Raw genomic sequence first — 13,321 nt, forward strand, 5'->3', positions numbered from 1 at the left:
GGCACAGCACGCGGATATAACCGCGGGGATGCTGTTTTCGGCCAAGTCCAGCTTCTCATACAGAGATCGTCAGCGGGCCTTTAAACGGCCAAAGGCACACTCCACAGTCATTCGGCACCGGCTCAGCCTGTAGTTGAACCGTTCCTTGCTGCTGTCAAGGCTCCCTGTGTAGGGTTTCATGAGCCATGGCATTAACGGGTAAGTGGGATCTCCAAGGATCACAATGGGCATTTCGACTTCCCCACCCTGATCTTCCGCTCTGGGAAAAAAGTCCCGGCCTGCATCTTCCTGAACAGCCAAGTGTTCCGAAAGATATGTGCATCATGCACCTTTCCGGGCCAGCCTGTGTTAATGTCAATGAAACGCCCACGGTGATTTACAAGCACCTGGAGAACCATAGAGAAATACCCCTTCCGATTAACATACTCGGATCCTAGGTGGGGTGGTCCCAGAATAGGAATGTGTGTCCCATCTATCGCCCCTCCACAGTTAGGGAACCCCATTTGTGCAAAGCCATCCACTATTTCCTGCACGTTACCCAGAGTCACGGTTCTTCTAAGTAGGATGCGATTAATGGCCTTGCAAACTTGCATCAACACAATTCCAACGGTCGACTTTCCCACTCCAAACTGGTTTGCGACCGACCGGTAGCAGTCTGGAGTTGCCAGCTTCCGGATTGCAATAGCCACCCGCTTCTCTACTGGCAGGGCAGCTCTCAATCTCGTGTCCTTGCGCCGCAGGGTGGGAGCGAGATCCTCACACAGTCCCATGAAAGTGGCTTTTCTCATCCGAAAGTTCTGCAGCCACTGCTCGTCATCCCAGACATCCATGACGATGTGATCCCACCACTTGGTGCTTGTTTCCCGAGCCCAAAAGCGGTGTTCCACGGTGCTGAGCATGTTCATGGATAACACAAGCAATTTTGTGTCGTACGCGTTACGCGGCTCGATAGCATCGTCGGACTCCTCACTCTCACTGTCACTTTGGATCTTAAGGAATAGTTCGACAGCCAAACGTAACGTGCTGATGAGATAAGTCAGCATACGCCTCACCAGTTCGGGCTCCATTTCCTGCAGACAGATCACGCTGCACAGAAACCGTTGAAAGATGGCGCTAAAGGTGGATGGAAACAAAGGGATTTCTGGGATGCGAAGCGATGCATAACGGGGCGTTGGGACCGGACCCAGAATCCCCTGCACCCACGCCTCCTTCCCCCAACCCACGGCGCCAGAATGGGAAGAAGTGCTCTGTGGGATAGCTGCCCATAATCTACCGCTCCCAATGGCGCAGCAAATGCTGCAAATGTGGCCACGACAGTGCGCTGGGCAGCTGTCAGTGTGGACAGACTGCAGCGCTTTCCCTACTCAGCTGTACAAAGTCAGGTTTAACTCTCAGCGCTGTACATCTGCAAGTGTAGCCAAGGCCTAAGGAAAATACGAAGCAAGCACGTTTTCTCACCCCACCTGCTGTTGCAGGCAGTTCATAGTTTTTAGTACACAGCCTGGATTTCCTTCCAGCCCTGGTCCATCCTCCCCACTCCAAGGCCCCTGTTGCCTTTCAAGCCATCTTGTTGCCTTCTGTAAAGATGGGAGAGGAGAGGTAAAAATGGAGGCAATTCTCCCTTGTGCTTTTATACCACTCTCCTCTTTGAGGTTCATCCCCCAGTCGGGGGGCAGGCGACAATCAGTCTGTGGCCTAAGTGAGCGTGCAGCCGTCCTTCCGGAGAATTGTAACTCTCCTGTTCCCAGCTCCACAGCTGGTGAACGGCCGGCTGAGCAATTACTGGCCACGTAGCACCGAGCTGGTGTGCAGGTGACATTGTCTCGGAGGAGCTCGTCTGTGGGCGTTTTCCAGCTTTACAGCATGTAACAAACATACAGCAAACTCTCAGAGCTCCATGGACAGTGCTGATAGACACATTTTAATGGGACAATAATATTCAGCAGATGATGACTTTTCCCATGATACCTCACAAGCCATACTTTGCAGAAGATTTATCATTTTATAAACGTGGTGCCCATAAGAGTGTAGACCAGTGGTTCTCAGATGTGTTTCATTGCCACCCCCACCTTGGTGTCTGTGGTCATTTACGCCCCCACCTTGAAAAGCACATATATCACCACCCAGCTCTAAAGGCAGAGTAGTCATTGGCGATGTGCACAGCTCTGAAGGCCTCCAACAGCAGCACAGAAGTTAGGGTGGCCACGTGAAGAGTGATATTCCTCAATATCGCTGTTCACAGCAGACTTATCACCCCATTGCCACCCCGACTTCTGTGCTGCTGCTCCACCTGGGTTTGAGAGCCTGAGCATTTATCCCCACCTCCCAGATAGGCCTGTTCCTTCCTCATGAGCCCCAGCCAACTGGGGCTGAAAGCCAGTGCTCTTTAAAAAAAAAAAACCAACAACCCACACAGATCGTGCCTCCCCTGACACATTCCTGTGCCTCCATTGGGATGCTCTGCCCACATTTTCATAATTGATAGCGTAGAGAGTCACCATGGGGATGCGGACTCAAGATAGTAACACCTGCTCCTTTCCGTCTCTGGGATCCCCAGAGAAAATGTCCGAGCAGGAAAGCGGAACAGATCCGATTAACACTAACCTTGCAAAATTTCAGCTATAAACTTTCCCTCCATCCTTCAGCCCCTACCCCCAGCGAATTCAAAGAGACTGAGCTGGAATTGGGCAAGTGGCATGGGACATGGGCATAATCACTGAATTATTGATCCCTGATTTAACAGAATACAGGAACACTTTGGATAGCTAAACATAGACTACTACAGTTACCCCTCTTAGAATCATAGAATATCAGGGTTGGAAGGGACCTCAGGAGGTCATCTACTCCAACCCCCTGCTTAAAGCAGGACCACTCCCCAACTAAACCATCCCAGACAGGGCTTTGTCAAGCCTGACCTTAAAAACCTCTAAGAAAGGAGATTCCACCACCTCTCCAGGTAACCGATTCCAGTGCTTCACCAACCTCCTAGTGAAAAAGTGTTTCCTGATATCCAACCTAAACTATCCCCACTGCAACTGGAGACCATTACTCCTTGTTCTGTCATCTGGTACCACTGAGAACAGTCTAGATCCATCCTCTTTGGAACCCCCTTTCAGGTAGTTGAAAGTAGCTACCAGATATCCCATCATTCTTCTCTTCTGTAGACTAAACAATCCCCGTTCTCTCAGCCTTTCCTCATAAGTCATGTGCTCCAGCCCCCTAATCATTTTTGTTGCCCTCCGCTGGACTCTTTCCAATTGTTCCACATCCTTCTTTTAGTGTGAGGCCCAAACCTGTACACAATACTCCAGATGAGGCCTCACCAATGTTGAATAGAGGGGAACGATCACGTCCCTCGATCTGCTGGCAATGTTCCTACTTATACAGCCCAAAATGCCATTAGCCTTCTTGGCAACAAGGGCACACTGTTGACTTATATCCAGCTTCTCATCCACTGTAACTCCTAGGTCCTTTTCTGCAGAACTGCTGCCTAGCCAGTCGGTCCCTAGTCTGTAGCAGTGAATGGGATTCTTTCATCCTAAGTGCAGGACTCTGCACTTGTTCTTGTTGAACCTCATCAGATTTATTTTGGCCCAATTCTCTAATTTGTCTACGTCCCTCTGTATCCTATCCCTACCCTCCAGCGTATCTACCAGTTCTCCCAGTTTAGTGTAATCTGCAAACTTGCTGAGGGTGCAGTCCACATCATCCTCCAGATGATTAATGAAGATACTGAACAAAACCGGCCCCAGGATCGACCCTTGGGGCACTCCTCTTGATACCGGCGGCCAACTAGACATGGAGCCATTGGTCATTACCAGTTGAGTCCGTCGATCTACCCAGCTTTCTATCCACTTTATGGTCCATTCATCCAGCCCACACTTCTTTAACTTGCTGGCAAGAATTCTGTAGGAGATCATATAAAAGCTTTGCTAAAATCAAGGAATAACACATCCACTGCTTTTCCCTCATCCACAGAGCCAGTTATCTCGTCATAGAAGGCAATTAGGTTACCCAGACATGACTTGCCCTCTTCTTCCAAGTCTTTGAAAATACACATTTACATTTCAATCTCTAGCTATCTAAGGTGGACACACTTTTAAAATCTCTCTCTAAACGTTGACCCTGAGTCAATTACATGCAAGTTGCTTAAACCTTTCTTGACACGTGTCACAGAAGTTTAGATCCTGTGTGGATTCTTCCATGTTTAATAAGGTCAGACCTCCATATGAAACACTTTCCGCAGTCCAAGCACTTGTGGGGTCTCTCTCCTGTATGGATTGCCTGATGTTGAACAAGGTGTGACCTTCTTATGAAACTTTTCCCACAGTCCAAGCACTTGTGGGGTCTTTCTCCTGTGTGGATTGCCTGATGTTTAACAAGGTCTGACCCCTCTATGAAACTTTTCCCACAGTCCAAGCACTTGTGGGGTCTCTCTCTTGTGTGTAATGCCTGATGGCGAACTAGGCGTGACCTCTGTATGAAACTTTTCCCACAGTCCAAGCACTTGTGGGGTCTTTCTTCTGTGTGGATTCCCTGATGTTTAACAAGGTCTGACCTCTGTATGAAACTTTTCCCACAGTCCAAGCACTTGTGGGGTTTTTCTCCTGTGTGGATTGCCTGATGTTTAACAAGGTCTGACCGCTCTATGAAACTTTTCCCACAGTCCAAGCACTTGTGGGGTCTCTCTCCTGTGTGGATTGCCTGATGATAAACAAGGTGTGACCTTCTTATGAAACTTTTCCCACAGTCCAAGCACTTGTGGGGTCTCGCTCCTGTGTGTAATGCCTGATGGCGAACTAGGTGTGACCTCTGTATGAAACTTTTCCCACAGTCCAAGCACTTGTGGGGTTTTTCTCCTGTGTGGATTGCCTGATGTTTAACAAGGTGTGACCTTCTTATGAAACTTTTCCCACAGTCCAAGCACTTGTGGGGTCTCGCTCCTGTGTGTAATGCCTGATGGCGAACTAGGTGTGACCTCTGTATGAAACTTTTCCCACAGTCCAAGCACTTGTGGGGTCTCTCTCCTGTGTGTAATGCCTGATGGTGAACTAGGTGTGACCTCTGTATGAAACTTTTCCCACAGTCCAAGCATTTGTGGGGTCTCTTTCCTGTGTGTAATGCCTGATGTTTAACAAGGTCTGACCCCTGTATGAAACTTTTCCCACAGTCCAAGCACTTGTGGGGTCTCTCTCCTGTGTGGATTGCCTGATGATAAACAAGGTGTGACCTTCTTGTGAAACTTTTCCCACAGTCCAAGCACTTGTGGGGTCTCGCTCCTGTTTGTAATGCCTGATGTTTAACAAGGTTTGACTTTCTTATTAAACTTTTTCCACAGTCCAAGCAGTTGTGGGGTCTCTCCCCTGTGTGGCTTAACTGATGTCTAATTATTTGTGTCTTTGATATGAAACATTTCCCGCACTCGAGAGACTGAAGGTAGTGCCAGGGTGTCTCTTTCTTGGGATTTGTCTGCGGCGCTGTGGGATCCTCCTCTCCTCCCCCACCGTTAACAGATTCATCCACTTTCTTCCCTGGGAGGTGTCCCAGAAGCCTCTCTGACCTGTGCCAACTTCCCCAGGCTTCTGCCTGCTCCAAGCACTGGGAAAAATTCCCTTCAGCTCTTCTCACAAAGGTCCCCTGTGGTTCCAGTTCCCCAGGAACTTCCTCATGATGATTCCCCGCCTCATTCTCACTCCCTCGCTCAGCACCTGCTGGGAGAGACACAATCCAGACAGGAGTCATTGTGCTCGGGAGAAAAAGGAATAGCACAAAGGGAAAACCCAACACAAAGACTGAGCAACGGGACTCCGCCTCCACATCCCACCCAAACACTCACAGGGAAGGAAAGCTGGGAAGCAAACTCCTGCAGAGAAGAGGCTGGGTGGAATGGCGTGAGCTATATCTGATGAGTGAAGCCCTGTCCTGACTGAGATGAGGAAGAACTGAGGGTGCTTACTCACACCATATTTTGGGATCCTAACCTTTTTCCTTCATTCCCTAGATGGTTTCTGTGTCAGTCCTCACCTGTACGGGTGCTTCTCAGAAGCCTTCTTTCCTCGCAGACTTGGAGATCAGAAACCCAGGGCTCTTCCCCTCGTTCCAGCCGGGCGATCAGCTCAGGTTTGGGAAGGGGGAATCCTGTGCAGAGGGTGAAATCAGACCAGATTAGGGTGCATGGAGCACTGGTGGAGTATTTGTCAGAAAGGACATTCCGTGAGTGGAACCTGTCCCTGCGCTCTGCTGGAGGAACGTGGAATCCAAGAGGACGGGAAAATGGTCACTGAGTCTCTTGCGCAGAGGAAGTTATCTGGGGAGGTGAGTTGAATTATTACTACACCCTCACCAGGCTTTCCCAAGATCTGTGCACTCTGGGGGCCTTGCTGACTCACACACAGCTCTGGACTTAAACCCCTGCCTCTTTCTAAACCTGCAGAGCCCAGAGCCCTCCTCATGGCTGGAGCTATTCCCAAGGAGGGAGGTGAACAGGGATTGTTTGTGCAGCTGTGAAACAACACAGACAGGACAATGATGGATTTATGCCCCTTTGAAAGCTGGAGGGTGGGGATGGTTTAGCTTGTCCATTGTGTTTTGACACCCATGTCCCACTGGAGAGGGCACAGAGATGCAAGTCTCTCTCACACGGCAGCTGTGCATTATGGAACCCATTCGCCTCTGAGCTAACTGACCAGGGAAGAACCTGAACAGAGTTAGACATGCAGACCCCACGACTTCGAATAACCGAGGGGACAAGAATCCCTTACCCAGTGAGGTCACCGTCTCGTAGTTCTCCTGCATGACGTCCCTGTAGAGAGCTCTCTGAGCAGGGTCCAGGAGAGCCCCCTGCCCCTGGGTGAAATACACAGCCACCTCCTCGAAGGTCACTGGCATCTGGAACACCAAAAGCCCCCACTCATTACCTGATGCTCCAGCCACAATCCCACTAGTTATCTGTGAGGACAGATAAAGATATGGAAGCTCTGGGAGCGACAGAGTAGCAGAATCCCACCCCCACCCTGCTCAGAGCAGCCAGGAGGCTTCAGGGGATGGGGAGAAGGTGAGAGCTACTTGTCTCCCCCCAGCACACGGAGCAGGGCAGGGTCTCCTCATTTCCCACACACCTGCGAGACACAGGCTGATACGGGAAGCAGAGCTCTGAGCCAGAGACAGGAATCCCAACAGCTTCCCTTCATATTTCACAGCAGCCTGTGGCTAGTGGGGTCTCACTCCCAGCCCTGTGCAATGGTGTTATATCCTGTTTGAGAAATGGGGGAATGTCCCGTCTCCCCTCCCCCATCACCAATGGGCCCACTCAGAAAATCAGCAGGTTTATCACACCCTGTCTCCTCCCTGCCCCTGCCCAGGAGCTCCCTGATAATCCCCTACCTGAGCTGGCTCCATCACAGACATTTCCCTTCCCTGTCTCATGGAAGACGGGCCCATCTGGAGCAAAACGTGGACGTGATTCCTCAGCCTGTCAGGGCAAGAGGGACGATGGGGGAGGTTACAGAAGGGGCTTCAGTCCATGTAACACCGTGATACCCTCCCAAACTCTTCAGACCCTCCCAGTAACAGTATCTCTGAAGCAAATGCTAGAAAAAAAGCAGAACTAAAGGGGCCACTTTGGGGGATTTTCCCACACTTCCGTGTAAACTCCTCTCCCTTAGGAGCAGCAGGAGCCCTCTGATGGCATCACCTAAAGAATGAGCTGCCCTGGACTCCCCAGCAGCCCCCAGGGACAGGCAGGCAGAGGCTGATCCCATTGGCCCATCCACACTCCCTGCCTGCCCAAAGCAGCAGTGACTCCGGTGTGGCTGAGATGTGAATCCTGCCCAGAAATCAGACCAGGGCCCTGGGCGACCCCAAAACTCATGAGACACAAACCCCACCAGCACGGGTGTGTCTGACAATAACACACTGGGAGCAGGGTGTGGGGGGATGGGTTTTTGCCTCTGTCCCCCGCCAGTCTCCCCACACACCCCTTCCCTCGCAGTGCCCCCCACTCACATCTTCCCCAATTCCAGCATCGCTCCCCTCAGCCCCACAATCCCACCGCATCGCCCCATGTTCCCTTCAGTGCACCCCCGCCCCCATCCCAACCTGCCCCCCGCATCCCCAGCACCCGCCTCCTGCGCCCCCCCCCCAGCCTGCCCTCACCCCCTGCCCCTCTTTATCCTCCTCCCCCTGCACCTCGGGTGTTCGGCGGGCGGGTCTCTCTCACCTTTCCTCCGAGCGGGGCCCCCTGGGGCAGGGGCCGGGCCGGGCCGGGAAGGGGCCTGGCCGGGCTGGGGGCTCTGCCCTGGGAGAGGCTCCTGGGGAGCAGCGGGAAGGGCCCTGCTGGAGATTCCCCTCTCCCGGCTGCAGCCCGGGCTCCGGGCTCCCAGCACCAGCCGCCGGGGCTCGGGGATCTCGCCAGGAGCCTGGAGCCAGAGTCCCCGCAGCGGCTGCGAGTCACTTTCTGCTGCCGGGCCTGAGCCCAGCGATCGCTCCCCCCAGAGCCGCCTCCCAGCTGCTCCTGGGTCCTAGCGATCAACCCACCGCGCTGCAGCATCTCTGTGTCCGGCTCCTGTTCCACTCACAGGCTCTATGGTCAGAAGGGCCCATCGTGAGCATCTAGCCAAGGGATTCTCACGACCAAATGTGGTGGCCTCAGAGTGTGGCCAGCAACTCTCACTGGTGGCTGCTCTGACACTTTCCCCTGTAATCCTAACTAACTTTACGAGAAACCAATAAATATGCAGAGGTAAGCAGGGGAAACGGTCTTAGTATTGTGGGGAACTCTTCTGGCTTATACACCACCCTGATAGAATCGAATAGCAAAAGGAGCTGAGTCCTCGCTCCCACTCCCTTTACCTTGAGACCTGCCTGACTTCAAGGACTCCCCTTCTACTCTGGTGTCTGAAACCCCGACAAGGCTGGCCCCAAGATTCCTGCAGGGTCTGCAGCCCCAATTTTGTTGCGATCACTCAGGACAGAGGCTAGGATGTCGTATCCGCACTCTGGGGTGCTCTTTTCACTCCGGACGCATCCCCGATGCCGCTATTCAGCATTGCGTAAAGTTCAGAACAAATACGATTTATTAAACAGCAAGTAATAAAAAAAAATTAAGGAAAAAATGGGAAAGGGGAAAGGAAAACATGATGTCATCCCACGCTGCCCAGGGTCCCTCCCTCGCTCTCCCCAGCTGTTCACCACACCCAGCTCCAGACTGCTCCAGACCCAACTCCCCTCTGCATCAGTGCTTCTACTCCTCTGCCTCCAACCCAGCTCTGGCTGCTCCTCTCCCCTTAGCTCTGCCCTTCTCTGGCAGGCAGCTCCAGCTCACACAGAGAACTGGCACCTGACTCCCTCATTGGCCTGCCTGCCTCAGGGTTTTCTTTTCTCATTGCATCTTCCTGTCTTTTGGTACTGGGAGAAGCCAACCAACCCCTCCCCTGTGCACTAAGTTTCAGTAAGGGGCCAACAGTCATGGGGTCAGGCAACTTCCTGGTGTGTGTGAGCTCCAAAGCATCCTTCAGGTGAATTATAAATTTCTTTGTTTACCCCTTTCTTCCTCTTGGTGATGGACGGCCAGATAAGGGTTTTCTAACACCCACAGTCGGTCCTTTGTCATCTCTCAGGACTTTGAGTGGGACAATCCCTTGAACTATGACATATTTCAGTAACAAAAACTTTGACATATGTCTGGGTCCTTATGGACAGATCCTCTTGTTTGAGCCTGCTGACGGGTTTTGCCATAACAACAAATGTCCGGGGGTGTTTGCAGAGCACAAGTGCTGAAACTCAGAAACATCCCTGATTATTCACCTTCCCAACTAGCCAATTGCCCTGCATCCACAGCTGATTGATTGCTGCGAGATCCCACTCACCCAGGCCCAGACTCCCAGTCCTGGGGGAGTGTCCCGCAGGTTGGCGCTGACTGACAGCTGTTGCCAGCACTCTGCCACTGTGACAGCTGCCAACACTGCCCTCACCTCATGAGTATCCCCACCGCACCCCTTCCAGCACCTCTAACTCTACAACCCCCCATCAGCTCCCACCCCCCATCAGTGTCCTCTTTTGGGGCACCTGGAATATGGTCAGCCTAGCAACAAACATACATTAAAATCTCACCATTCTACATGCACTGGTGTCACACGCATTTCAACGGCACAATATTCAGCAGATCATGAGTTTTCCAATGATCCCTCACCAGGCACACTTTGCACACAAAATATCATAACCCTACACAAGTGGTGAACATGGGGTGCAGAGGTTATCACAAGAGGGATCAGTGTGGGGTGAGTGGGGCAACTCTCTGTCATGCCAACGCAGGACACGGTGGGACAGGGGGAGGGCATGACCAGCTGGCTATCGAGGGCCGTGAAGGAAGGCAAGGAGAGGAGCCCCTCCCCAGGCTTGGTCCAGGTCCACTGGAGCTGCTAGGGAGAGGAACTCCTCCCTCACCCCAGCCACAGGAGCTGCCACGGCTGGGGAGAGGTGCCTCTCACCCAGTCCCAAGCAGCTGTGGTGAGAGAGGGCTGGGGGGAGTCCTCTCCCCACTGCAGTCTGCACCCCAAACTCCTCATCTGCAGCCCCATCCCACAGTCTGCACACCTGGCCAGAGCCCTCACCCCTCTGCACACCATCCCTCTGTCCCAGCCCGGAGTCCCCCCACACTCTCCAAACCTCTTGGCCCCACCCCCATATGAACTAGTATGGAGATGATGTGTCACATACTGGTGCATAGAACCAAATTCATTCCACACATGGATGTAAAAAATGAGGCAACACTGGTCACAGCACATAAGATGCTCAGAGTGAGTTTACACTAGGAAATCTGGTGGAGGGTCACAGAGATCTGCTGGCTAATCCCGACCACACCTCCTAGCCTAGCCAGAACTTCAGAGGCTGATGCTGCGGAGGCAGAGGTGGGATCTCCAGGCCTCTGACAAAAGGTCCTGTGGGAATCAGTGCCTCTCAGTGGTGCTGTCTGAATGCGCTTATCCTATGATCCCCAAACACGCGATACCCCCGCACCCAGTTCCCCCTGATATCAAGCTGCACCAGCCCCAGCCATTCAATCCCCAGAGACATCTTCAGAACCCGAAGTCCTGATCCCTTAACATTTGATTCCCCCAGAGCCCAGCACCCTGGGGGATTTGGGGAGGGGAGGAGTTACCAGCCCCCAGGGACACTTGCCCAAAAGGGAACAGCTCAAGTCAGTGGGGAAGCCCAGCTCAGGGGCTGGTGGAAGATGGGGGTTGGGGACAGGTGTCTAGAGTGAAGGTGGGGTCTGGCCCAAGTGTCCTTCTCCTCATCTCCATGGCAGGGGGATCCTGGCTGGCAGGGGTGGGGAGAGGGGGGAACTTCAGCCAGGGAGAGGGAGGGGCTGGTGGTGTTTCTTTCTCTCCCTTCCCCGACCTGTGGCCCATCAGCCAGGGCTGCAGCAGGGAGGAGGGGCTGATCGGGGCGTCTCCTCCTCTGCCTGGGGTTTGCTTAGACCAGGCAGAGCCAGTGGGTCACTGACCAGCTGATGCTTGGCTGCTGCTGGATCCTCATCCCAGTCATGGGCAGCTGGATGCTTGGGAGCCAAAAGCCCCTGACGTGTGTGGGAACGAGGAAATGGGATTGTTCCTATGGCCTAGTCAGGGCCCTGAAAGAATTTCCCTGCTGCGTGGGGGTGTCTCGGATGTCCAACATGGTGTTAGCTCCACTTGGAGCGTTTTCCGCACTGAGAACATCTCAGCGGTTTCTTCCCTGTACAGATTTCTAGATGCTTGATACTCTGGGAGCACCTAATGCTTCCCCCGCATTCAAGGCCTCTCTTCTGTGTGGGTCACTGAGGTGTGAAGTCAAATTGAATCTTTTTCTGCAGTCCGGCTATTCCTAGGCTCTCTCATACCTCTGGGGATTCTCTGACTTTTAATAAGGGGTGATCGCTGAATGAAGCTTTCCCCACAGTCCAAGCACTGATGAGGTCTCTCTCCTGTGTGGATCCTTTGATGTGTTATAACGGCTGACTTTTACAGGAAACATTTCCGACAGTCGAGGCAATTCTGAGGTTTGTCTTAAGAAGGAATGTGAGGTGTGCAATAAGACGAGAGCTCCAATTAAACTTTTCCTACTTTCAAAATATTTATAGTGTCTTTCTCACATGTGGGTTTTCTCATGTTGAGTGAGTTTTGAGCTACAGTTACAATTTTCCCCACATTCCAAGCATATATAAGGTCTGGCTCTTGTGTGGATTCTCTGATGTCTAATACGTTGTGAGCTTAGTATGAAACCTTTCCCACAGTCCAAGAACTTATGAGGACCCTCTCCTGTGTGAAGTGTCTGATGTGTAAGAAGTGCTGATCTCTCTGTGAAACCTTTCCCACAGTCCAAACACTTATGGGTTCTCTCTCCTGTGTTTATTTTCTGATGCTTGTTAAGGGCAGTAAACGATCTAAACTCCTACATGCCACAGGGGGCTTCAACAAGGGTACCCTTAACTCACCCAGCAATATTGTTAATCTATCCAAACACACACTTAACCCGGCAGAAGAGTCTGTCCTATCTCGGGGACTCTCTTTCTGCCCCACCACCCACCCGCACATGATACAATTCTGTGGTGATCTGGAAGCCTACTTTTGTCGTCTCCGACTCAAGGAATATTTTCAACATGCCATTGAACAGCGCACTGACCCAAAGGAACCCTCCTATCAACAATACAAGAAGAAGAATTCTGCGTGGACTCCTTCTGACGGTCGAAATGACAGAGTGGACTTCTACACAGAGTGCTTCCACAGACTTGCACAGGCTCAGATTGTGAACAAACAGCATCACTTGCCCCATAACCTCAACCGCACAGAACGCAATGCCTTCCACGGCCTCAGAAACAAGCCTGACATTCTTATCAAAGGGGCTGACAAGGAGGTGCTGCAGTCATCATGAACAGGTTGGATTATGAACAGGAGGCTGCCAAGCAACTCTCCAACACCACTTTCTACAGGCCACTATCCTCTGATCCCACTGAGAGGTACCAAAAGAAACTACACCAACTGCTCAAGAAACTCCCTGCTATAGCACGGGAACAAATCTACGCAGACACACCCCTAGAACCCTGACCAGGGGTATTCTATCTGCTACCCAAGATCCATAAACCTGGAAATCCTGGACGCCCCATTATCTCAGGCATTGGCACTCTTACAGCAGGATTATCTGGCTACGTGGACTCTCTCCTCAGACCCTATGCTAGCAGCATTCCTAGCTATTGTGAAAGTTACTAGTGACCCCCCCCCCTTAACAGAGCAGCCTTTATGTCAACCAGTGGCCATTAGGGGGAAGCAGACACTTCAAGTAC

At 52.1% G+C, this 13,321-nt stretch overlaps 2 protein-coding genes across 3 annotated transcripts in view; both read right to left on the minus strand.

Moving 5' to 3' along the window:
* The window catches only part of LOC128848230 (zinc finger protein 436-like), a 51,831-nt gene extending 43,589 nt beyond the window's left edge, over positions 1–8,242 (minus strand). Inside the window, exon 1 of the mRNA XM_054048085.1 lies at positions 8,219–8,242. The gene's annotated coding sequence lies outside the window, so the exon portion shown is untranslated. The remainder of the gene's footprint in view (positions 1–8,218) is intronic.
* On the minus strand, positions 1,901–7,446 carry LOC128848229 (zinc finger protein 436-like). Of its 2 annotated transcripts, none has more exons than XM_054048083.1 (4): positions 7,384–7,446; positions 6,762–6,888; positions 6,025–6,138; positions 1,901–5,708 (listed from the first exon to the last, which is right to left on the minus strand). In XM_054048083.1, exons 1-4 carry the CDS (start codon positions 7,438–7,440, stop codon positions 4,171–4,173), a joined length of 1,836 nt encoding a protein of 611 aa, XP_053904058.1. In that variant the 5' UTR covers positions 7,441–7,446; the 3' UTR covers positions 1,901–4,170. The 2 variants fall into 2 exon arrangements, with proteins under 2 accessions (XP_053904058.1, XP_053904057.1); XM_054048082.1 differs by having other exon boundaries at positions 1,901–5,711.
* Positions 8,243–13,321: the final 5,079 nt, after the last annotated feature.

This window comes from Malaclemys terrapin, chromosome 13, assembly GCF_027887155.1.
Source record: "Malaclemys terrapin pileata isolate rMalTer1 chromosome 13, rMalTer1.hap1, whole genome shotgun sequence".
NCBI lineage: Eukaryota > Metazoa > Chordata > Testudines > Emydidae > Malaclemys > Malaclemys terrapin.